Source organism: Cricetulus griseus (assembly GCF_003668045.3).
Source record: "Cricetulus griseus strain 17A/GY chromosome 1 unlocalized genomic scaffold, alternate assembly CriGri-PICRH-1.0 chr1_1, whole genome shotgun sequence".
NCBI classification, from domain to species: Eukaryota; Metazoa; Chordata; class Mammalia; order Rodentia; family Cricetidae; genus Cricetulus; species Cricetulus griseus.
This window is the reverse complement of record NW_023276807.1, coordinates 5570987-5596870: the sequence shown is the minus strand read 5'-3', so window position 1 is coordinate 5596870 and position 25884 is coordinate 5570987. Positions and strand designations below refer to the sequence as shown.

Here is a 25884-nt window from a genome sequence, read left to right as displayed (position 1 = left end):
TGAGGCTTCTTGTTTCCTTCAAATCATACCATTTGCTCAGTATTATGAGTTCATTATTACTAGCACCTGGAATATTAAACCAGCGCTTCAGGCTAGTCCTGCAAAGTGTCCATGTATGATTTTGAAAATACAGCCAGTATTTCTAGAATCATCTGACCTTGCAGTTAAGTGTATTTAACAGTGTTCCTTTAGAAATAGAAGAAATTCTGCTTCCTGCTCAGTTTTATTGTAGTTTGGATAGGATAAACCAGTTTGTAGAATTGAGAAAAATAGCAATGAACTTAAGATTTGGAGAGATTATGGCTCTATATACTATATACTACCACTTGGCTTATTGAAAGCTTCTAGATTTAATTATTATAAAACACCTGTCCTGGAAAGTGGTAAAAATATTGGGGAAAATGAAGATACATACCAAGTTGATGACAGAGCCAAGAAGGAGCACTGATAGCCTGGAATTGGAGGAAGCTGGGGAATGGTTCAGTGAGACAAGAAAGTTAATTTGTATTGATAACAGCTGTTGTCCAGTAAGTGGACTTGATGACCTTGAGTCTTTCTGTACCAAACACTTAGCACTGGCAGGTTAGAGAGCGAGACTGTTAAGTAAGGCTAAAGAATTCAAATAATGCATCATGGTTTTGTAGTTGTAGACACAAACCCAAAGAATGTTTTCTATGCTGATGACTACGGAAGAGTAATAGAATTAATTATGCATGGTGAAGTGAAACATTGAGAAAAAAAAGTTCTAAGAGTAGAAGTTATGTCAGTTAGATTTTCTGACTTAAAATCAATAGAACTGTATTGCTGTTGGATTAAAGAATCAAATTTGAAATTACACACTATTTGGAAGTATTTGAAAGTTCCCATCAAGTCCTATGGAATATAATCATTACATCATGCAAACACAAACACATGTCATTAGTAATTGAGAAAGACAAAGTAAAAGAAAACTTAAATTGATGAATATAGTGGCAAATGAAGAGTGGCTATAACCTTTGAGAAGGCTTTTTATTATTACTTTTTTTTGGTTGAACTGAACCTTGGGTTTCCTCCTGTATGCTAGGCAGACAAATGCTTTACCACAAAGCTGTGTTTGCTGCCCAGTATTAACACTTCCAAATGGAGGCATTCAGAGGCTACTGTGAGGACATAGATAGCTATGCCATTATGGTCTGAGTATAAGACAGTAACTTCATGCTAACCTGAAAACTCTTCCAAGTAATAACAGTAGCATATATTGAACTTCAGAGTAGGCAGGCACAGTTCTAAGTGCTTCTTGCTTTATCTTGAAACTTTCACAACAGTGTTTTTAAGCACAAACTATTATTTTCCCCATTTTTAATTTCCAAGGAAACACAGACAGAAGTGGCTGGGCATGTAGTTTGGCCCAGGTAGTAATGACTTGTGGTGCAAATGTGTGACCATGCACTCTCAGACACATCGCTTAAAGAGTAATTTAATTGCCACAGTTACCTCAGTCAGGAAAATTCTGGGTAGACTAAAAGCCAGGCAGGCCACAGGTCATCAGGTTTACTGAAAAAATAAAGAGTTCTATTATGCCTTGAAGTAACAGCATGTTATATATAAAATAAAAAAGAACAAAGGCTTCTAGAGTTACTTGCAGACTCACATAAGTAAGTAAAAATCTCCACCCCTTATCCCTACCCCTAGGAGAACAGGATCTCACTATATAGCCCTGGCTAACCTGGAACTTGCTTTATAGACCAGGCTAGCCTCAAACTCAGAAAGATGCACTTTCCTCTGCCTCCTGAATACATAAATACAGCATTTTAAGAGACTACTAGAGAGCATTTTTCTCAGAATTTTAAGTATGGCTTAACATTAATCAGTGTATTAGTGTAATTCTTTTTTGATTCAAGGAGAAAACATTTAGATAGAGAAAACAATTAACAAAATGGAGCCTTTTATATTTGGTAAAAAAGGTTTCAGCTAGAAATGTAAAGAAGCATTCTTGTTTGAGTACGACTTTTCATGAGAAAACAAACATCAAATCTTTAAATGTATCATTAAGTCCCATTGCATTCAGAAATACCATACATCAATTATCAGCAGTTATTTGGAAGCCTTAACCATTATAATTTTAAAAAATACACGTAGGACTAGGAGTTTATGCAGCTCAGTTGTAGAGTGCTTGCCTAGCATGTCTGAGGTTCCATCCTCTGCACTACATACACATATATAAAGAGTATAAGTCCAAATCAAATAATTAGGGAAATTAATGGCACCCAGGACCTTGTGGCAAATTCAAGATCATGGGAGACGAAGCTATGACTGTAGATCAGTGATGGAGCATATCTCTCTAGCATGTGCAAGACTCTGGGCCCAATCCTCAGCACTGCAGAACAAGCAACAAAGATACCAGGAAATTCAGTTACTCTTCTTAGATTATGGTTGAGAAACTGATAAAATGTAAATGAAAAACTATATTAGAGCATTACTGGAAATTTCTTATTTTGGTATCTGAATTCATAATATTAAAATTGAATTCTGAAATTTTTAAATCATGTCTTATAAAAGTGCTTATACCAAAGAAGAGTTAAAGGGCGAAATGTGAAATCATGTGGTAATATTTGAGGATCTTGCCACCCAGTGATATCATATTAGCCAAAACCACACAAGGAAGAAAATCACTTTGGATTGGATGTGGTACTGGTCTTACTAACAGCCCATGAATTGTTACCTTTCTCTTTGAGGAGACCACCTTAAAAATACTGAGTCCAACCATACTAATATATGTTTCCATATGTATGTAGACATGGTAAAAATTTGTGTTGTTTTTAAAGAATATTGACAAAACAGATGTACCTGATGATGAAATTTGGGTTGAGACACTGGCAACATTATATGCCAAATTCCTGAGCCAAAGCTGGTGGCTTACCTCTACAATCCCAGAACTCAGAGGATTGAAGCAGGAGGATTGTCGGGAGTTTGAGGTCATTCTAGGCTACAGAAAGAGGGGCATTCATTCGTACAATACCCATGGAGGCCAGAAGAACAGTTAAGAGCTGCCATGTGGGTGCTGAGAATCAAATCCTGGTCTTACATAAGAGCAACAAATGTCTTTAACCACTAAGCCATCTCTAGCCCCAGCTATCAAAATGACAGTCACACACACACAAGAAAAAAAACAGAAAGACAAAAATAATAAATTGTTTTCACAATAAAAACTTTTCTTTGACAAAAAGATACCATAAAATCTGAAGTATAAGGGCTTGATTTCTAAAATAAATTACTCTTACAAATTAATCAAAATATTAATAAAAAAAAGGCTCAGTGGAAAAATAAGCAAAGAATATCATGCAGCTTTGCACATGAAAAAAATAAATGAAGCCAGCGAACATTTTAAAATATCCAAGACCAGAGATAATGCCCTATAAAAAAACAATAACAAGAGGCTATTCATTTTTTTCAGCTTAAGGGTTAGGAAGTATAAGTATCATGAAATATTTATTAGAAACAATTTAACTATTTATTATATTATAATATAATAATTATATTATATATTATAATATATATTATACTATTATACTATTATATATTATAATATATAATATATATATTATATATTTATATATATTATATATAAACAATTTAACTATATTATTATAACAGTTGACTTCCTGAGTCAACTGTTAGAGTCACATCATCATACAGGTGGTAAAAATATTGTGTTGGCTCATGAAGCTGGGCTGGAAAAACAACTAAAATGTGCTGTAATGTATAGTGTAACTACAATAGAATGCTATGTGTGTTTATAAAAAAGCAGTCACATCGTATGACAGTGCATGCAGAAGGGTGAAGGTCAGGGCCAGCCTGCACTATGTGGTGAACTGCAGGCCTCACCGTATGTGACCCTGTTTAATACCAAAACCAGTAGAGCCAGCAAGATGGCTCAGCATGTAAAGACCCTTGCCACCAACTCTGACATACTGGCTCAAGTGTAGGACCCTCATGGGGTAAGCAGAGAATGGGTTCCCACAGTTTTTTCTCTGACACATCCATACTACACCATGATGATCTCCAAGATCAGTAATTAGATGTAATTTTTGTAAAAGCAAATACAAGCCACAGTGACAATAACTAGGTAAATGTTCTTTCCTGCAAGTATTCATACATGAGTACACAAAAGAGTCTAGAAATAACTCTCACCTTGCCCCTAGCTAAGGGATCCTTATTTTTAATTTTTGGTTTTTGGAGACAGGGTAGCTTTGTAGACCAGGCTGGCCTTGAACCACAGAGATCTACCTGCTTCTGCCTCCCGAGTGCTGGGATTAAAGGCCTGCGCCGCCGCCACCCCCCCCCTTACTGTTAATCTTTAGGAGAGTAATATGTTACTTGTATAATTTAGCTTAACTGCATTGGTTGAAATCTATGACAGGGAACTAAAAGGGAAGGGCCTAGTACCAACAGCATCAAGCTCTCCTTGGAATTATGAACATGGACAGGATTTTCATATAAAATTCAGCTAAAGACCTTAAGTGAAAACCTGGCTAGCAAAAAAGAAGGAAAGAAAGGTAATAACCCCAAGTTTCTCCTTACCTTTTCCCTCCCCATACTGGAGAGCCAGGCCCTCCCTGAGTTTAGAAAAGCACAGTGTCACTGTATCCCAGCCATCTCCTTGCTGGTTACCTGGACTGGTTTTTGAATTTCAGGTTTCCCATTGCACCCCAGTTCTGTCTTCAGAATTTCAAAATAACCATACTTAGGTATCTGGGGAGATTTTGTTAAAGTGTTAAGAAGTAGTAAAAGGTTTTTATAAGGAGTAATGAGGATGGTTCCCTCTAATTATTGGAACAGAGAGCTCTGTTGAGCAAACTGGTGATGGTAGTACAGAACAGAAAGACAAGTGAACAGAGAACAGCAAATGTCAGCGAAGTTGAGACCAGAATTTGTGAATTTGAAGCTTTTCGAATTTAGTGCCTTTAGGAACAGAATACACTTTGAAGTTGATTATTAATTAAGCTCTGATGAACGCTGTGGTATGATAAGCTTTGCAATATATCAGAATACACAATGGTTCATCTTAAAATTTGCACAGGAATATATCATGTGTACATGGTATGCTATGAAGTCTACATTTGCAAGCACAGATACACACAGAGCTGTGATTCAAGGTTATACCCAAACTTAACAGTGGTCTTAGCATAACAGGATGCTTGTCAGATTGTGTTTTCAGTTACTTTCTGACTGACTACTCAAACAGTACAGTGATAATCCATTGCATAGTGCAGGTTCAAGGACCAGGCAATATGGAAGGAATGGAGCTTCCAGAGATGGCATTGGAAAGTATTTAAATCATCTGAAATCCATTAGCTAGTAAGAACACTGCTTTTCTAGCCTTGCGGTGGTAGCACACACCTTTAATCCCAGCACTCAGGAAGCAGAGGCAGGCTGATTTACAGAGAGAGTTCCAGGATAGCTAGGACTACACAGAGAAACCCTGTCTCAAAAAACAAAACCAAAAAAAGAACATGGCTTTTCCTTTCAGTCTAAACTCAGCTGAGACTTTTTCAACACTCATTCAATATTGTTCCTTCATTTTAAGTGTATTCATTGTCTGATACTAATTATACTCAGAAAAGAAAAACATCCTGCATGTATAGGTGTTTAAACAGAAAAATGTTTACTATTTAAAAACAAACAAATAAATAAATAATGGTGTTCTGCCTCACTAGCACAAATTCTAGATACATTGGATACCCGAATGTGAAAGTGATTAGAATTCCAGAGGAAAATAAGTTTAGCCAAAAGCCTTTAAAGCATGTTTTCTTGTAGAGATGGAGGTGGTTTCAGAAAGATGAAGGAAACCTGTTTTCAAAGACCCACAGCACGCAGCAGTTGTACGGTGTATCTGCAGTAAGAACATGGCATGAGGAGCCAGACAAGCAGGCTAAGAATGTCTGAAGAAGTTTCTTGGTGGGCTCAGTAGTGAAAACAGGGCTGCAAATGATGCCAAGAAGTACCAGATCCACTGTGTGAGAAATACAGTCTGTAAACCCTTGGTTGTAAAGGACACTGTAAATTAAATTTCTAGGAAGTAGCAGACAGGAAAACATAGTTTATGCTATGTCGTAAACCTAGGAATGTCATTTTCCCTTGTTTTCCTCTTGAGACAATGTTTTCCTATACAACCTAGGCTAGCCTCAAGACTCCTGATCCCCCTTCTGTGCTCCAAGGTGTATGGATTACACATGTGCCCCACCCCTCCCACCTAAGAACAGAGTCCTTAACATAGAGGAGTCAGCAAACAGTTCAAAAGTACAGCAGAGGATGGGCAAGAGAGTTGGAGTTGTCTCTCGGTTTGTTGTGGTTATTTATTTAAGTGGCTAACTGTGTATTTCAAAAGGAACCGGCTATAACTCCTTCCTGGGGCCCCTTCTGTTGGTGGCCGCTTTAAACTCTGAGAGGTAGGTCACGATGAGAGTGGGCTGAATGATGTGGTAAGCAGGCTCTCCAGTGCACATGTGTTTGTCTCACTGGGCCTGCTTCCAGTCTCCCAATGCGCTCACTGACTTATTGACGGTTAGTTTTCACTTGAAAAATGTGGGACCTGAATATTTTTGCTCTAACAAAGTGATTTAGATTAGCTTAGGAGATTTTATTTAATGAAATAGATCTTCACAGCAGAATAATATATTAAATACAGACATTGTTTAATGCTAATTGATATGAAAAAGTAAATATCCTAAGCATTTACATATTAAACATGCTAAATACATGAATTTTAAATGTGAATACTTTTGATAGTTTAGATACTTTTGATATGCTAATCTGGATCACAGATGTGTCCCATTCTATAGTTAGACTCTCAGTTTGGTTTATCTCTGTGAATGTTTTTTGTTTTCATTAGCAATCCAGTGGGGAGAAGATGGCCGCCCATTTCATTTTCTCTTCTATACTGGCAAACAGTCATACTATGCATTAATGCACGTAAGTATATTTATTTATAAGCTATAAAACTATGCTAGAGACTTAAGAGCTGTCTCATAGTGGACAGAGGCGGGCTTGTTGAGGTGGGAGTGCTGGTGAAAGGCTTCCTGTGCTGTCTGCTGTTGCATCAGAATGTTTTTCCCAGAAAGTGCTCTTGCTCACAAGCTCAGGCCTTCTCAGTAATCCTCATGTGTACATTTGAAGGGGGCAGGGGGCTAGGTACTGTAGGATTGGGGGGCCTTCTGTCCACCTCTAGACAGCTGTCTGTTTTGCTTCTGTTACCGTGTTAAAGTTCCGCCTTCCGTTAGGTAATGCAGTGTGTGAGAGAATCCAGGCCACAACCACAGGCCAAGCAGTGAGGTCCTATTACGCTTTGATTTTGGAGTATACTGGCTAGTTTTTGTTTTACTTCCTTCAAAGAGAGCTGTTTGGTAGCGTGTGAATTTGAGGATGGTCCCCAAAACAGCTGTGAGAAGAAAAAGTTGGATGCCAGTGTCCATTTTAAAAGACAGAACCCATTTTATTTGTAGAACGTGGTGTCAAGTTTTGTGTTATCCATATGTGAGTTTTAAAAGTATGGAAATATTTATGGGGCTTCCCCATCCACAGTCAGAGTCTGGAGTCCACATGCATTCCTCTGCCTTTAGACATACCTGCTGTTTATTTGTGCTTCACAAACCCAAAGGACAAAATCCCCACTTTGTCAGGTACATTTATTTCTTAAGGAAAAAAAGAAAACCTTCTTTTCGCTTTTTGTTGACCTTGGGCAAATGAGCTTCTTGCCCTGGCAGAAATGAAATGAATGACAAATGTAGAGTGTGTCTTTGCTGAGTAATGGGGCTGTGTGTGCTCCAGCTTCCATGGAGGCTCCTGCGCACAGCCTGCCTGCGGCTGCCCGAGGACCCCTGCTGTTCATTTAAATAGGTATGTCAAATCTGCCTCCAAACGCCGCTGGTTTGATCTGTGGTAATATTTGTGAAGGTTCCATATGGACTTGAGCCCCCTGCAGTGCTAAGAAATAATGTACAACGCTTCATGGTGCAGACGCAAATTTCCCCTGAAAAGGGATGCAGTGCTGCGTTTTAGCTGTCGGAGGGGATGATGGAGCTGACGCGCTAGGCCTGTCAACTTGTTACACGGATGGGTTGCACGCAGCGAAGCTGTGGAAAATCTGTGCCTTTTAACTTTTCTACTTAATCACGGTTGTAGCATTGCCTTTAGACTGTATGCTACATTAATTCTCTTCCTGCCTTCTGCCTTCATCCCAAGTTTCACGGAGAAAAGTAAAATGCACAGGTCTTAGAGAGGAGCCTTATCAAGCAGCTGTCATCTGACAAGCCATTTGCATTTGTTTTGGCTGAAATGGAGCAACCCAAGGGCAAGATATTTTGTTGCATTCCATCATAATGAAGAAATTACACATTGTGTAAGAGGCCTGGCTTTACTTTTAGTTTGCTTGTGTGCCTTAAAAGGTATTGCTCCAGAAACTGATGTGTTAGAATTTTACCATACTCTGACTGGAATGTCAAATTATATTTGACTAATAAATGCTCTTCTCCTGGTTTGGGCTGGGTTTTGTTGCACATAGAAGACTTCTTTGGGCTTTTACATTGCAGTTAACTCAGGAAATCCTAAATGTTTGCCAGTCATATCAGCATTACTTATGGCAAAAGCCATTAATTACAGCTGCAGTCACACCCATGTCATCTCTTAAAGCACACCAATCACTGGTGAGCTGCTGAGGTGCTCGGACTTTGGCATCTCAGATAAGTGTTCACTGATGAGCCTGCAGCAGCACTTTCATGCTGAAGTGAGCACTGCATATGAAGTCCAGCTGTGAAACTTAGACCAGTCCGTAGGCTTGCTTTCCTTTGTTCTGCCCTATGGTCTGTAATAGGGGAAGCAGCCTCTGTAGACTGGCAGACTCCAAAGCCATAGGAATAAGCTTTGTTGCTGCCATTTGCTTTTGTCCATACAATTTTCTCTCACGATGACAGGGAAAAGACACTCAACCAAACAGCTTTTCCCATGTCTGTGACCAGCTATAATTGTGTGAGGCAGGGCAGTCTGTAGTCAGGCTTTTTGACAAGGGAGCAGATCTCCTGCCTGTGTGCAGCTGTGTGAGGAGACCTTTCTAAGCCCCATTAACCTTTCTTATTGTCTGTAATCGTGCCCAGTCTTTTTAGTATGGGTGGCTGTTTGCGTAGTAAGTATACATACCACTTTATAACTAGTCAAAGGTAGCCCAATGCACACTACAGTTAAGAACAGCATATAATAAGCTAGTCATGGTGATGTATACCTTTAATCTCAACACTCAGAAGGCAGAGGCAGGTGGATCTCTGAATTTGAAGGCAGTCTACATACTGAGTTCTAGGATAGCTAAGGCTACGTAGAAAGACACTACCTGTCCAAAAAAAAAAAAAAAAAAAAAAAAAAAAGGCAGTATATAGCTGTGCATGACACATACATGTAACCTCAGTGCTTGCAGGGTAGAGACAAGAGGATTGCTGCAAGTTCAAGGCCAGCCTGGTCTGAACAGTGAATTCCAGGCCAGCAGAGAAGTTTAGCAAGAACCTGTCTTTGAGGGGAAATGACAATGAAAAGAAACAGGTAGCTTCTTTATTCCTGACAGGAAAGGAAACATGATGGGTATGAGTAAGTGAAGGAAGTCTTGCTGGTCCCATTCTGTGTCACACTAATAGGTTCATTTGTAGGTCAGCTGGGCCTCCAATTTTACTGTGAACATAGTAACTCCCATGTCTTCAGGGAAAAATCAATAAAAACCCAGTTAGCAAGATGTACATATATGATGAAGAGATGTAAAACCATCCTGACCCCACAACTTAAACAATAAAAAGTGGCCTGAAGAAGTAAGAGTCTCCCTGGATTTTGTAGAGTGGCATTAAATAGCTAGAATTGACCGGCTAGGTGCTTGGCAGCATTGGCTGGACCTGCTGTCTGGATTGAGGCTTTCCATTTCCTCAGCAACCATTTAAACAGTAGGACTTGTATACTTCTCCAGCATGAGAAGCTGCAGCCTAGGTTTTAAGAACGGAAGAAAGGAAAGAGAGAGAATAAATTTCCTGAAAACACTAAGCAAGGGTATAGGACGGAGAAGAAATTTAAAGATATTATATGTGTCTGTTTGAAAAAGAAAGTAGGGGTGTGGCTCTGTGGCAGACCACTTACTAGTAAGTGTGAGACTCTGGACTCACTCTATCACTGTGAAATCAGAATCGCCATAGTGAGACCCTGTATGGGCAGCTCAGTGAGATGGCCAGAGAGTTGGGCTAGGAGTGTAGGCTGCTTTGGCCTGTGGCCTTAGCCCTGCTTTCCCAGAGCAGTGTGAGCCTGCCGAGGATGGCTGTCTTGGTGGCAGATGTAGCAGTGGACTGTGTTCATGGAATTCACTTAGTAGAAGTTAGTTGAAACTTGTTAGTTTTTTTTCACCTATACTATTTAAAAAATTACCAATGATAACTTAAAAAGAAGATGTTTCTTTGGCATAGTTTTGGGAATTTTTAGTCAGTGGTAAATTGGCCCCTGTTATTTTGAGCATGTGCAAAAAGGGCTGTTTGTCCTACAGTAGGGAAGTGAAAAATAAAGGAGACTAGGGGCCACAGTTCCTTTCAGAGTCATGCTTCCCATGACCGGACGATGTTTTATAGATCCCAGCTTCCTATAGGTGCCTCCTCTCAATAGCATCACCCTGGACACAGAACCTTCATACATTCATACATGGGCCCCGAGTTGTAGGGGACAATGTTATCCAGACTGTAGCAAAAGTCATTTACAACTCACTATGGGGGGGAGGTTGGTATCTTGACTTTTACATGGGCATCTGACTTAGTTAGGGTTTCTATTGCTGTAAAGAGACACCATGACCATGGCAACTTTTATGAAGGAAAACATTTAATTAGACCTGGCTTACAGTTTCAGAGGTTCAGCCCATTATCATGGTGGGAAGCATGGCAGCATGCAGACAGATGTGCTGGAGAAGCAGCTAAGGGTTCTACATTTTGAGCTGTAGGCAACAGGAAGTGAACTGTCTACCACACTGGACATAGCTTGAGGATAAGAGAGACCTTAAAGCCCATCCCCCACAGTGACATACTTCCAACAAAGCCGCATCTACTCCACACACCTCCTAATAGTGCCATTCCTACAGGCTAAGCATTCAAACACAGGAGTCTATGGTGGCCATACCTATTCAAACCACCATGGGACTCTTTTTTTTTTTTTCTTTTTCCCCAAATTTAATTGCTATGACAATGCTGGAATGCACTTTCCCTGAAATGTTCTTCAAGAAAGAGGACATTCAGACTTAGTGGGTAGAGTTTGGAAGTGTTTTGTGTTGTACACTGGTGTCTTGCACTAAGGGGTTACTTAGTGAGTAGAGTGTCCCCTCAGAAAAGAGTGTGAGTAAAGAAATCTTTGTGCCTTATACATTGTTGCTCATTGTTGGCCTGCAGTCCTTTGTACACAGAACACTTTTGATGTCCTATGAAACCCATGTTGGGATAGGCCATGCAAAATAGTGAATAGCATTATTCAGACACACTTTCTCCAAAACTTGGGAAATAAACCCTCAATTTTAGGCCTGCAATAACTCATACGGTCAGAACTCAAGACATTTTGCATATCTCTCTCCCAGACTTTTAGGGGAAGCCAGATACACAACTCTGAAAACAAGAGTAAAAATTTAATATCGGGTGGAAAGTTCACTTACATTTTGTGATGAATTTTACAGTAAATAATGGACTATTTTCAAAATGTTTCTTTAAATTAAAGGAACTACATGGCCACTGAGAAATATACATATATATGTTTACATATATACATGTATAATATATATTATAATAATATATATAATATATACAAATAAATATTTGTATATACTAAAATTGTGAGAAATAAAGTAGCTCATTATCTGCTTAGACTATTGTGTTAAGAAAAAAGTCTAGAGTAAGAATGAAAAGCTGCCATTGTGATCTCTGGAAGTTTTACATGAACAGGACTTGTTTGCCTTGTAAAAGGAGTCACTGGCATTGCAGAGATTCTGCAGGCTTTTTTTGACTACCTAAGTAACCCTAATTCTTCCCCCTAAGCACAGCAGCCCATCAGGAGTTGGCTACTAGATGATGCCACTAGTCTGCAAGCTGGGGTCCTGGGACAAAGTATTATGGCATTTGTACTTGGCTTATATGTTTCTAGATGTTCCTTGTGACCTTGTGGTAAATTTTAAAGCTCTTGGATATAATCTTGTCTTGTTGTCTTTTAAAAATGAAATTAAAATAACTGTTACCGAGTAACTGTTTAAGGACTGTGAAGTATTTTTTTTTAACCCTATACTGTGCCGAGTTATATTTTTATACATGTTGGTTTAAGACTTCTTGGCAACAGGAGTTAATTCCGCAGTCTAGAGATATCTTTACTGTTCATTTCTTCATATATGAATAATCACTATTGTATACCTTATATACTCAAAGTGCACAGTTAGGAAACAGTGTTTTAACAACAGGATTCAACCTGCTGCCTTTGTTAATTTGATGGGATTATTTCTTTTGTGGTGGTACAAATATTACAATGTATGGCTCTAATTTGCAAAGTAAAAAGTCTGTGGCATGTGAGTCCTAAGCACTCTGGTGTCCTTGCTTTTGGCAGTGTGCTTTCCAGAGTGGCTTATAGGACCTGAAGTGAGAATTCTTGCCATTTATGTTGGATGGCCTTTTTGATAGATAGACCATTCACAGAGGGGTGGCAGGGTTCTGCAATAGAAACATGCCACTTGCACCTTGAGGTACATTGAAACCTCTCTGAATTACATAGGTGTTTAATTCATATGATTCTGTTTACACCAGTGGCCAAAACACTTGAGGTGGTTATTACTTAAGTTGATTTCTCTGTGATTCTGTAACAAATTATGAACTGCCAGGGACTGAACTATCTCAAATAGCAATTACTATTACTTACTTACTATGTTGTATACCAAATGCAATTGACTTTTCCTATGCTGCCCCTCCAATAAACTATTATTTGTTTACCCTTCCTAAAATTGGAATTTCCACATGATTAGTATAACCCAAACAAATTTTGGAAGGGTACTGAGATTCATAGTGCTCAGGCTCCAAAAAGGGTTTTTTAGTTTAAGAATTTCTTTCCTCAACCTGAGCATCTGGTATTTTCAAATTAAGGCACCTTCTAAATTTGACTCATACATTATGGAAATCTGATGGCACAAGGGGTGGATAGGCTTGCTTTGATTTTATGAAATATTAATCATAGCTGTGATTAATGATTCAGCATTTCACATCTGGGTTATTCCTGTCATATTTGAAATTACACTATTAAGTACAGTATATAAGCTTAGTATAGGTGGGGTCATTCTGATTCTCTAGTGTCCCTTAAAAATTAAGTGGAAATGTAACAATATACAAGACGCTACCAGTGATAATCTGTGATGTTGACAGTTCCTGGCATATTTTATGCCCTCAAGGATTTTTCTATGCAAATCGGACCACATCTCTTCAGGGAATTAAAGCTATAGAATTGACTTCCCAGAGAACTGCTTGCTGTTTTTAGCTAACCACAGGTAGACTTGAAAGAGCTGTTTCTTACACTAACAACAGAGAGACTACATGGAGTGGAGCCCCAACACAGTGGTTTCTTTCACTAACAACAAAGACAATGCATGGAAGTGGAGTCCCAACACAGTGATTCCACTTACCTGACTCTGAAAGCATTTTTTGGCCACAGCTATAGGCCAAGCACTATGTTAAGTTCTTTGCACACATTTTCTTGTTGGGAATGGTGAATGCAGCTAGGAGTGTAGGTCAGCATCAAGGCTCCCTGCATGCTTGGCTCTGGACTCCTGGCCTAGAACCTCCTGCTCAAGAAGCCCGGGCAGGGAGCAGCAGGTTGCTGGGTTTCACCCAGTCCAGACATTTGGCATCAGTGAGTGGAACTCACGGCTTGGCATTTGATGCACACTTGTCATGCTTTCTTTTGCATTTCTTTATTTGAATCATGTGTAGTTATGGGTATAAACAACATCAGGAGGAAATGGCACAGTGAGAGAGTTCATAGAAAAATAGACTTAAAGTGACAACTGGACTGACAGGATGAGTTGGGGGTGAAGGCATTTGCTGAGTTCAATCCCTAGAGCCCATGTGGAAATGAGAGGGGAGAGCAGGCTCGACAGAGGCATCCCCTGACCTCCACACGTGCACCCATATACAGACCATGAAATGTATACACAATAATAAATACAATTTAGAAAAAAACTGAAAACTTCTAGAAAGCCATTGGAAATGGTTAATTTACCAGCTTAACTTTGACTTGAAATTCATCTAAGAGGAAGGTCAACTAGTGTTATAATAGTTGCCTTGGTTACTATAGAAATTAAAGAAACCCTTTCAAAGAAAGGAAGGTGTATTCTGACCATGTTGGTGTTCTCATAAGTTACATATCCCTGTCTATGTTTGAAAGCCATGTCTCTGGCCACTGCAGTCTCAAATCCAAGAACTAGTTGACTCATTCTTTTCCTGGAGCACAGCTCAGACGTTGCCACTTGCACACTGACATGCTATGTCTGTCCACTTGCTACATGTGAGGAAGGTTCCTTTCTTGGAAGGATTTACCTGTTGGGAGTGTTGAGAACTACTTTATAGAAACCAGTGTGCTGAAAATGTTATGATCTGCTACCGATGTGGAGTTTTCCCCTAATGTACGTTAGCTGCCCGAGAAGCTCAATGGCAGAGCACTTGCATAGCAAAAGGGAGAATGGGAGTTTAGTCCCAGCTAAAAGTATCCTAACCACAGTCAACAGGCTTTTAAAACCTGATTGTAAGATTAAATGTTAGATGCGTAGTTAGTAAAAGATGCCTTAAGTTCACTGGGTCTTCGTATAAAGGGCATATTGCTATGTAAGTTAGGATTTTTTTTTCTTAAGGAAAATTTGTATCCTATATGTGAAACTACAAGGAAAAGACATAGTTTACAGTTTTTGAAATTTACAAGTTGCTACAGGCATTTTTAAGTCAGTTAAAGTGTTGTAAATTCTCATTGAAATCATTGCCCCTTGGTTCAGATGATAACGTTTTATTAAAACACATTTTGTTACCCTGAAGCTAGATTGAGGAGGGAGCACTTAGAATAAGTGGTGCTCAGGAAAATGATAAAATATGTTATCAGGAATACTGTACCATCATTCTCATTTTAGCTGTGTATTTTATTTGCTTTAGGAAGTGTATGGAAAGGTCCTCCAGCTAGAAACCCACAGAGGTCCACTTTCAGGGAAAACTGAGCCCAGGTAAGCTGTCTCTCATTGCTAGCATGATGTCTAAGATTTGTACAGGATTTCAGCATTAGTCACTAAGGTTAAGTTTCTAAATAGCTGATTTTTATTTAAGAGGAAACATACTGAGCTTATTTTTACATTACCCCATTCCAAACTTGTGGATTTAATCACTGTTTTGGATTGTGATGTCCTCAGTGTTTTGCATATAGCTAGCTGCACACCTCTTCAGCATGTGTTAGTGGTTTGTTTTCCTGTTTGGCCAATTGATAAGATCCATCAACCTGTGTGTCAGCTTTCCAGAGACCTACTCATGTATTTGTTTTGTTCAAGACATTTTATTCAACTTATTAAGCATGTGGCTGTTGTTTTGGTCTTTTTATTGGGACTTTATTACTACTTCAGTTGGTTGATAGGGAAACACTGTACCCTTTGTGTCTTCTTAGTAACTTACACAGGCACAATCCTAAGCTTTAAGGAATTTGCTAGCTTTTAAATGAGTTTCAGAGTAACACATTTAACTCTTCAGACAAAACATTTGCTCACAGTGATTTCTAAAGTGGATTAGGAAAAGGAAGTGTTTCTCCAAAATGGTGTATATAGGAGTGCTCCTGAATAACATAAAATTTTGTCTGCACATCATGAATTGCTACTGTATGTAGGATCTTTTGTGATATAACTCTAATTGCATGCTTAATTAAAAATATATGTGATATTTTAACAGAGACCTGATTGGCAGCAGATGGCTGATTAAGGAGGAACTAGAAGAAATGTTAGTGGAAAAACTGTCAGATCAAGATGTGAGTAATTAATCTTTTTAATTTAAGGGGACCTGTGTCATAAGAATGCAGACAATTGCTGTATTAAGATCCTAATAGTGATGCTCCTCAGAGCCAGGTGTTCCCCAGACACTTACCCTTGTTCTCATACAGCCCTTGTTGATTTCTGCCATCAGGAAAGTGACACATCTAGTCTCCAGATCCTCCTTTTCCTTTTGTAAGTGCCCTCATGTTTTCTGCTGTTGTTTTAGGGAGTACAGCAGATGCTGGTTTTGTTCTCTTCAGCAAGGCCAGTAGTTAATGTTATAAGCTAATGATGAATGCAGGGAGCCATCAAGTAGAAACGGATACAATACATGGATACCTTCATGCAGTGTGTAACTTCCTGCCTTACCTTATTCATGTGCCGGGGCTATGAGGGCAGTGGTTTTTATCTTGGGAGCTGTACATCAGCTGTGTACAGACACTTAGAATGCTGGCTCTAAGCCTCAACTCCAGACCAGACAGAATCTTTGGAGAGTCTCCCTGGAATCCAAGGTAAACAAATTCCCTCTGTGAATCTGTGCCCCGTAAAGTTCATGAACCCATTTTAGGTCCTAATTGTATTTATTGTGTTGAGTATTCTAATAGAGCCCAGCATGATCAGGGAAGTTGAATGTATTACTTATTTAGATGTAAAATAGAGAAGATTTATACTCACAGGTCCTGCTGTGGCAATGGCTAGTACTGCTGGTTCCTTGCCACCACAGGTTTTATATTGTGTCCCTTGCTTGTTCCGATTTCATACTGGAGAAGTTAGTGGCTTCGGAAAGTTGCAGTTTCCTTAGACAAAGTGTCAGGAATTTGGTTGGTGGCAGACCTGGAGGTGATTGCTGGGATCTTAACTGCTGAGGCCTGCTGTGTGTGAATTGAATTGGAAAGATTTCTGTTTTTTTCAGTGAATGCATCATTTCCTTTTCTTCCTGCTTTCCAGCTGCCACTTTGATTTTGTGAAATTCGGGGACTTTTGTTGTTTTTCCATTTGAGGAATATTCTAAGGACTTTAATACAGGCATATAGCTATAAAAACAAAACAGAGTGTATGTGATAATCAGAATGCCTGGCATTACCAGAAGTCCTGGAAGTTGTGTCTGTGGTAATACAGCTGAGGGTAGTGGGAGTGGTGTGTGGCTTCCTGAACCATAGCCTAGTTCATGAACAAAGCTGTGCATGTGCAGTGAAGGAATTGTGAGAGTAGCTAAGTCCAAGGACACAGCAGTGTGACTGAGAGGAAGAGGAAAAGGCCTAGCAGCATGGGCTGTGGTTGTGCTAAGTTTTCCACACTGACTTAGAACATGCATGCCTTCCTTTTCTCCTGGTCTCCCAGGAAGCTGTATTTGAACAGTTGTTTCAATAATAATCAGACTGATGAGATTCTTAAATATTTCACATTATCATTGAAGGATATCCACTGGAAAGGCAAGTGTGGCAAAGTTGGGTATGACTTTTAGGGTTGGCAGGGAACAAATAAGTCATCAAAAACTGGGCTCCACGATCCATATTAACTAAGGCTCTTAAGTATAGTTGTTTCCTTCTCCACAGACACTCTAGAGTGATTATTCTGGCTTCTAATTTTAAGGGGTTAATACCAAGTTGTTTACTTTCTAATCACATGTTCAAGAACTATTAAAAAAAATGCACAGAGTAGCAAGGATAATTTATTTCAAGAGGTTGCCCTTTAAGTCAAGTATCTCTTGAATTTTTAAATAGCTTGATTGTTCGGTTTTAAAGGAAATCATAAACATTAAAGTAACACAGCTTGAACAGCCAAAAATATATTTGCCAAATGTATTATGAAATATAACTTAAGGGGAACATTTTCTCAAAATCAGACTCTTTTGCTATTTATAACTGGCTGGAAATTATTTCTAATGTTCCTTTTGATGCAGTTCTATTGACAGAATAGAAGCTGTACTTTTGAAGATCATCTAAATATTTTTGAAAACAGAATTTAAATATCAATTTCATAATCATAATGCAGAAAAATTGATATTTTTGAATGATAAATCCCTTTGTTTTTTAAGAGGAAAGCTTAAGCACGGAAGATCTACAAAGAAAGTGATGCATCTGCATGCTGTTTTAAAAGCAGCATGAAGATGCAGAAGTGTCATTCTGTCAAAATTCATCAGGAAAGCAGCATTGGAAAGATCAAGTATATAAAAATAGCAAAACTTTAGCAAATGCAATTACACTTGCTTCTTCTAATGAAATCTATTGTCTGCAGTATGTACAGTTCATTCGACTGCTGGAAAAGTTATTGACATTGCCCTATGGTCCTGCTGAAGAAGAATTTGTGAAGAGGTTCCGCAAAAGTGTAACTATTCAGTCCAAAAAGCAGGTGATTGAGCCCGTGCAGTATGACGAGCAAGGCCAGGCATTCAGCACCAGCGAAGGTAATAACATTGCACGGAGAGACTCCAGTCCAGTGAAGACTCAAAACTAATTGTTCCTATGCAGTTGTTCTCCAGTACCTATTTGTTTTGTTGGGTGTTGGTACTGTTACATTGGCCTTCCTTATTTTACCATTCTCTTGGAGTTTTGTTGTTGTTTGTTTTGTTGTTGTTGTTGTTTTTAACCAAACACACAAAAAACCCTGAACCCATACTGTTGCAGGAGTAAGTGTGGGTCTACGGCCATGCAATCATTAAACTATTTTGTTTTCAACTGATAGAATCAGCAGAATATTTGTGATAAGGGTTCTCAAAAGCTACAAATGCTCAGTGAGTCTGCATTTCAGATGTAAACACGTAACGCAAAAATTTGAGTCCCCAACTTGAATTTCCCTGGAGTGTGAAAATGTTAGACATGATCCCTCTTTCAAAAATTGGCCTGTTAAATATATTTACAGTTTTGAATTTTTAACCTCATTCCTTTGTCAGGTCACCTTTCCCAAGGATTGCTTTCATTTCTCTTCAGTTATGTTTCATTCTGTTGTCCACATAGTTTTAAAAGTTTGTGTTGATTCATTTTTATTAATTATAAGAAACAATGTGAGTTGGCTGCTGTTTTTGTAGCAAAACGAATGTGAGGCCTTGAAACAAATTTGAAATCATTTGTGTTTCTAAAATGGAATTGAAGAGCACACTTACCTCCCAGTCGGCTTTATTACCTCAGCTGCAGTGTGAGTTCCCCTCTCCTTTTGACTGCTTTTGTGGTTCTAGAACTTTCCTCTCTGTGGGCTTATGCAGTAGGGAGCAGTGGTCTTCGGGGCATGCTGCAGCAGAGTCTTGAACTCACTTGCCGCCTTTCTGTCCTGCAGGCAGGAGGAAGAGCGCCACAGCACAGGCGGTTGTTTACAAGCACGGAAGTGGGAAGATCCGGGTGAACGGACTTGATTACCTGCTTTACTTTCCCGTCACACAGGACAGGTGTGGTGTGATCCCTGCTTTTAAGGAAAGCATGCTTTATAATTCATCATCATTTAGAAGACCGCAGTTTTCTGATTGTTTATCTGAAGGATTATTTCTCTTCGCCAACAAACTACAAAATAGCAGGAAACTACTGCTATTTTTCTAGGTAGTTTTCCAGGTTTTTAGAAAAACATTCCTAGAAGCCCCCACTAATTGACTCATTTTGTCAGATCCTGCTGGAAGTTGAATATTGTGAGGCATACCTCACATTCTGAAGTGCAGAGTATGCCAAAACGTACGGAAAGCACATATCACCTTCTGACGGGAAGACAGGTATTCACAGAAAGCAGCAACCCCAGAAAGCAACCTGGCTTCTTAATTGACGAGGCCAAGGAGCAAGGGAGGTGTGAGCAGATCTCTGTGGCTTAGGCTCGCTTCTCCTAATTGTGAGCATTAGAAAAGGTCTTCCTGCCTCTTTCGACTTCTCCTGCTTGGGGAAGTTAATTGTACATATATAGAGGAAGCAATGAAACCTGGGATGTGTAAAGTCAGAACACAAGTTTTGCTCCATTCCCGGTGCTTTGTGTGTTATCCACAGAGAAGCAGACATTTGTCATCAATAGGCATTAAATGTCTCATGCCCCTTAACTCTCCTCCCCTTGGAGCTCTCAAGTGAACCGCCATGTAGAGCTCTTCTTGACGGTAGTTATTGTTCCCATAGTTGCTGTTGGGTCCGTGCATAGCAGAAGCTGCGTGATTATTTCCTAGGTTCTACTCTGTGTTTCCTGAATATGTGGTGGCGTTTAAGGGCAAAGGGACTGTAGCTCCTCTCACACTTGTGTAGGGAGTAGGGGCCCTTCTGAAATGACAGAATTGCTACCTCAGGAAATGTGCATTGTGTTCCTGTGTCAGGAAGGAATTTGTTCTTAACTCCATGTAATACTGATTGAACTCACCCTGTCATCGTCTGCACTGGACTAGATAGAGGAAGCTTAGGAAAAGCCAGAGAAACCCACACCATAGGACAGTGGTGACTCACTAGAGACAGAAAGGAGTGGTATTTGATGGGTGGCCTGTCTGTCACTTGCTGTTCATTCAGACATAATTTCTGATGATTTAACAGCAAATCTCAACCATATCTTGAGCTGGCTTTCAGTTATACCCTAAATCTTAATCAACCACCCCCTTTTGAGGCAAGGTCTCAGTGCGTAGCTCTGGCTAGCCTGGAACTTTCTGTGAGACACAGACAAGCCTCAATCTCACTGAGATCCACCTGCCTCTGCCTCTCAGGTGCTCTGATTAAAGGTGTGTCCACCACTCCTGGCAGCTTCTATTTGTGGTTTGAACCCAGTCAGTAGCATCTTCTGTGGTCCATCTTGTCCAAAGCATGGAAAAGATGTCAGTGCCATCGAAAATGATTCCTGCTGTCAGAGAACATCTGCTTGGGATGCCTAGTGCTGATCTTAGTGGAAAGGGACATTCAGACCCTCTCTTTGACTTAAAATAGCTGTAGCAACTAAGGGCTGCCCTGCTAGCCATGAACCAGCCTTTCCATCTAGAGAAGCAGGGCTAGTAATTATAAGTCAGCAGTGAAGAGACCACTGACCCATAGGAGATGGCAGCAGAAAGGATCAGGGAACTGTTTCTTAGCTGTGTAACTTTACCCACAGAGCTTCGAGGTTACTGGAGAGAGGGAACTGAGCGTGATGGTCCCTGAGCTGCTGCTTGTCTTAAAGTCACTGAACCTAGTCACCCTTTGGGGTCTTTTCTGTAGGGCCTGCTGTTTTTACACAAACAGAAAGCTGGTCATGAAGATGCCGGCAATGTTGCCTTCCCAGTGTTGTCAGAATTTTTTTTTTTTTCCATTTGCTCTTATTTACAGCACAGGTAGATTACTCCATGTCTGGTACTATAGGATACAAGAAAAGTTGATAACCTTTTTGGAAAGCAGTACTCCCTGGTACTAATGATACTAACACATGCTAACCATGTAGTAGAAGGAACATGCTTGCACTTAAAGCAGCTACATGAAAATCACTGTCTGTATTTGGTTACCAGAAGAGTAGCATTCAGAGAACATATGAATGAAGAAATCATTTATTTATGTATCCTTTAGCTATGCCAATTTGTACAGCCAGAACAAAGTAAGTATGGTTCTTGTAAAGAAGGACTAGAGGCACTGAGTTGTTGAGTGTTTTCCTGTGATGGACCTGTTAGCACAGACTGGTGGACAGGCCAGTGCAGTTCAGTCAGTAGCAGTGGTACCATTGGTGCTCATTGTTAGACTTTGGGGTGAGGTTTCTAGACAGTTTGTCTTTTACAGTGTCCCACCAGCTTCCAGCTCTGCAGATGTGCCCTCTTCTTGCTTACCCTGACCAGTCTGCCTCCATTACTCTAATGTAGCTCCAGAAATTGTAGTATGCAATTCTTTTCTGAATTTTGGCCCGGTGACTATTTAAGCATATATTTGGGAATCTTAAGACCTTGAGAATTGAGACAGGTAAATATGTATGATACCAAACAAATGGTTATCTAGAAGCCTCTTTTGTAGCTTCACTTCCATCCCAAACTCACTTCCTGTCAGGTGATGTAGGGATTTCCTCAGTGGATGCATGGGGCAGTCCCACTTTGCCCTGCAGTGGCAGAATTTGGTTATCAGTCTCTGGTTTTCTTAGTTTCCATAATAATACTACTGCTTACAGTAGTGTTAATCTTAAAATATGGCTGGTTTTGTTTGGTTGCCTTAAGTATTCTGTCAGAAAGGCAGGATAGGTTTATGTCTGTTGTAGGATTGGCCCATCATTACAAACATAGTTTGCCTTGGCCTTGGAGTGCCTATGTGAGTCCACTTAAAGCAGTTATTTTTCTTAGTGTGAAAAGATGCATTAATCTCCAGCTGTATTCAGCTCTCAGCTAGCTGTAAAATCAACTTCATTTGGATGTCTAGAAGCTGTGGTGACAGACAAAGCAAGCAAGTGCAATATAAATGGATTGTTCTATGTTGTTCAGGAAATGCATAGAGCAGGGATGGAGTGTTTGCCTGATGCACACAAGGCCTTGGGTAAATAAAATAAACTCAGCAGAGGTAAAGACAAAATAACAAAATCCAGCTCTTTTGCAGAGATGACAGTGGGCATCATACTGGCATCTTAGTGTTCAGCAGGTGCTTGTTCACTGAATGGGAGGAAGCACAGGACCATGCTTGTGTGTAGCTTGCTCATTGGTGACTACTTTTGATTTGCTCCCTGGTCCTGAGGGGGCAGGCCTGACTGTGTTTGCGTCTTAGAGAACTCCAGTAGGAACGTGTGATTTTGGATGAGGGAGGCATGTTCACTGAGGTTTTGGTAACTTTAAAGCAGCATTATGGAGATGAGCATCTTACATTATACAGAAATATTAGAATATACCTCATTTAGGAAAGCCAAATGGCATTTGAACATTGCTTCAGAAGGCCTATTAATTTATACCTGATCATTGAATCCAAAGGCTGGAGTCAGGGAGTTAATAGAGTTCCTCAGCTGTAAGACTTCCTCACAAGGTCATTTTCACAACTTACAAGATTCTCATGAGATATTTGGTGAACAGTAAGGTCAGTGAGCTGCTCTACTCTGTCCATACTGAAAAATAAATGAAAAACCTTGCATAAAAGCCAAGCATTCTAAACCTCAGGAGGATCTGTGTTTCTATGTCTTGGTGTCCAGTTGATGGAGAAGTGTGGCTAGTATAACTGGCAGGCATCATTTGGTTATTATAACTATTCCCAGGGTTGTGGTTTATGAAATCATGGGTCTTCACAGGAGGCTTAACCCATGTGTTTGTGATGTGCCTTAGAGAACAGCTCATGTTCCCTTTCCACTTCCTGGACCGGCTGGAGAAACACGATGTAACCTGCACAGTCTCCGGGGGTGGGAGATCAGCGCAGGCAGGAGCCATACGCTTGGCGATGGCCAGAGCTTTGTGCAGCTTCATCACCGAGGACGAGGTTGAATGGATGAGACAAGGTAGGTGCTTTCGTGTGTGTGTGTGTGTGTGTGTGTGTGTGTGTGTGTGTGTGTGTGTGTGTGTGTGTGTGTTGTGTGTGTGTGTGTGTTCTTTTAATGTCCACAAAAATCAATTTGGCTGCTGCCCTTGTTGATGTTACTTATGTTAGTGTGAGAAAACTTCTTCTTGGGATCTCAGCATACTACTTGCTCCTTCCATTCTCCAGAACCACAAATGTCATTTTCAGGCTGGATTTCTGCAAACCAAGATTAGGACAAGAAAGGGTTCTCCCTCCCAGCATTGTCCCTGCTAAAACATGCAGTCCCAAGGCCAGCAGGAATTATTTTCACCTAAATCATGATCTTTTGTGTAGCTAAAGCAGAGTATAACTCCATTTTATTTGAAACACATTGATTGTTTAGTTACTTTATCATAAGAATCAGTAATAATTTAATGACAGGTCAACTTTGCAACATTATTGGGGGTTTTCCTTTTTTTCCACTGTGACATTACAATTTGATTTCATTTTCTTTTTCATTCCACTTTGTGACCCTATTACCTGGGCATGAATGGAGGAATCTCCTCACAGTGGGACAACAAATGGACTTCACTCTTGCACTAGGAAATTTCTTCAACATGTAGGAGCCATTCACGCTCAAGGTGGTCTTTGCACCATCTACGGGGAGAAAGAGCTGTACGTGCAGCAGATGCAGCATCTCTCAGGAGTCACTTAGTGCTTTCAACTTCCCCCTTCGCAGAGCGTACGGCGCTTTATATGTCTCTCTACTCTGCTTATGGCTTAGGCTACTTAATTTTCTGTTGGAATGTTGCTTGCTTTTAAATGATTTGCCATTTTTTCCAGACTTACCAACTTTCGAAAATAAGTAGATAGTGGAAGAGGTTTACCTAGGTTTGGCTTAACCAGTGTGCTCTTTGGAGCTGTGTGCTTATGACTTTGAATTTAATGTAGGACATATGTGTATCCCATTCAAAATAACTATTTTATTCCATGAATCCCTACTACACAGCACTGTAAGCCCTGCACCAATAAGAAAACTGCTAGTGTTACAAAAGTAAAAGGAACAGGTTTAAGAGAGCCTGCCACTAATCCCAGGTCTACAAAGCCAGTTCCAGGTCAGCCAGAGCTACATAGTGAGACCCTGTCAACAAGAGGACAAGTAAAAACAGTGGTCAGTGTATACATTTCTGTAAGTGCTGGTTCGATCCTGGTGTCTGTGATCATGGCTAACGTTCCCTGTGGACCATATGCTGAAAGTAGCTCAGGTGTGAGTTGCCTCCAAGCTTGATTGCCCTGGTGACTAGACAAGCAGCAGCTTCCATCTAAAAGTGACTGTTCCTCTAGACAAATAGCTTATACCCAAAGAATAACACTGAACTTACTCAACTTCTCAACTAAAACACCAAGAGTGTCATTTTCACAGAAATTCTAGCAAGCTACTTCTTTGTTCCAGTATGTTAGGCTGCTTATTTCTATGTAAGCCTTTGCCTGTGCTGTTTAAAGGTGTCCAAGCTTCCTCGGACTTCCTTCCCAGGCGAGGTGACATACACCCATAGTCCCAGCACCTCGAGACAGCTGTGGGAATCACAGGTTCAGGGTCATTCTTAAGAGATATGAAGAATACATTCCAGCACAGTAAATAATGGCTGGCCACAGAAGAGCAGTTTCAGCCTAAGTTGAACAGTATTGTTGAACCAAAGAAAGAGTCATAATTCTAGGATGCAGAAAAAAGACTTATAAAACATTGCTGGTGTTTGTGTCTGAAATTGGAAAGTATCTCAAAAGAGTGAGAACAGCCTGCCTTGTTAATGGGAATTGTTGGTTTGGTTGTCTGCCTCCAGCTTTTTCTAATAGCAGTTGCTGTGAATGTCATGCAGTTCACTCCCTTGTCTGCTAGGCAGCCTTCGTTTCCCACCCTTACAAAGACTTCTGTTCATACTGCAGCTGGACTACTTACTCCTGATCCACGGATCAGGGAACGGAAGAAGCCAGGCCAGGAGGGTGCCCGAAGAAAGTTCACCTGGAAGAAGCGCTAAGTCAGGCTTTCACAGGAGAGCCGGGAACACCTGTGTCTGTGTGCCTAGCTCGGGAGAGAGCATGTTCCTGTACACTGACTAAGGGTGGGCAGCACATTTAGACATTGTTTTGACTGTGACTTACTTATTTTTAAGTTACACCATGACTTATTTTTAAGTACTATTTTGTTGTGATTACCATTAAAAATACTGAAAAATAATGTTGGTTTCATTCTTCTTTACTTTTAACCTTTTCAAAATATAGGTGTGAAATTTACAAAATCTTGGCATATGGACTTGAAAGTTAGTAACCCCATTATGCAGATAGGATTCTGTTTGAAGGATGAAGTAGTCAAGACCATTGCTCATCAATGCTAGGCCAAGAGTAGGACTTGCTGCACCAGGCTCGTCCCACTCAGTTGGTCGTTCTTGCAGTGTGCTTTTAGAATTG

General features: G+C 40.0%; 1 protein-coding gene across 1 annotated transcript in view; it reads left to right on the top strand.

The window, feature by feature from the left end:
• The window catches only part of Mrps9 (mitochondrial ribosomal protein S9), a 53699-nt gene extending 28045 nt beyond the window's left edge, over positions 1-25654 (top strand). The window contains exons 5-11 of the mRNA XM_027386742.2: positions 6872-6951; positions 15198-15265; positions 15975-16050; positions 18293-18461; positions 19328-19436; positions 23250-23419; positions 25363-25654. Of these exons, the coding sequence (XP_027242543.1) occupies positions 6872-6951; positions 15198-15265; positions 15975-16050; positions 18293-18461; positions 19328-19436; positions 23250-23419; positions 25363-25454 (764 nt within the window). The 3' untranslated portion in view covers positions 25455-25654. The remainder of the gene's footprint in view (positions 1-6871; positions 6952-15197; positions 15266-15974; positions 16051-18292; positions 18462-19327; positions 19437-23249; positions 23420-25362) is intronic.
• The last annotated feature ends 230 nt before the right edge of the window (positions 25655-25884 follow it).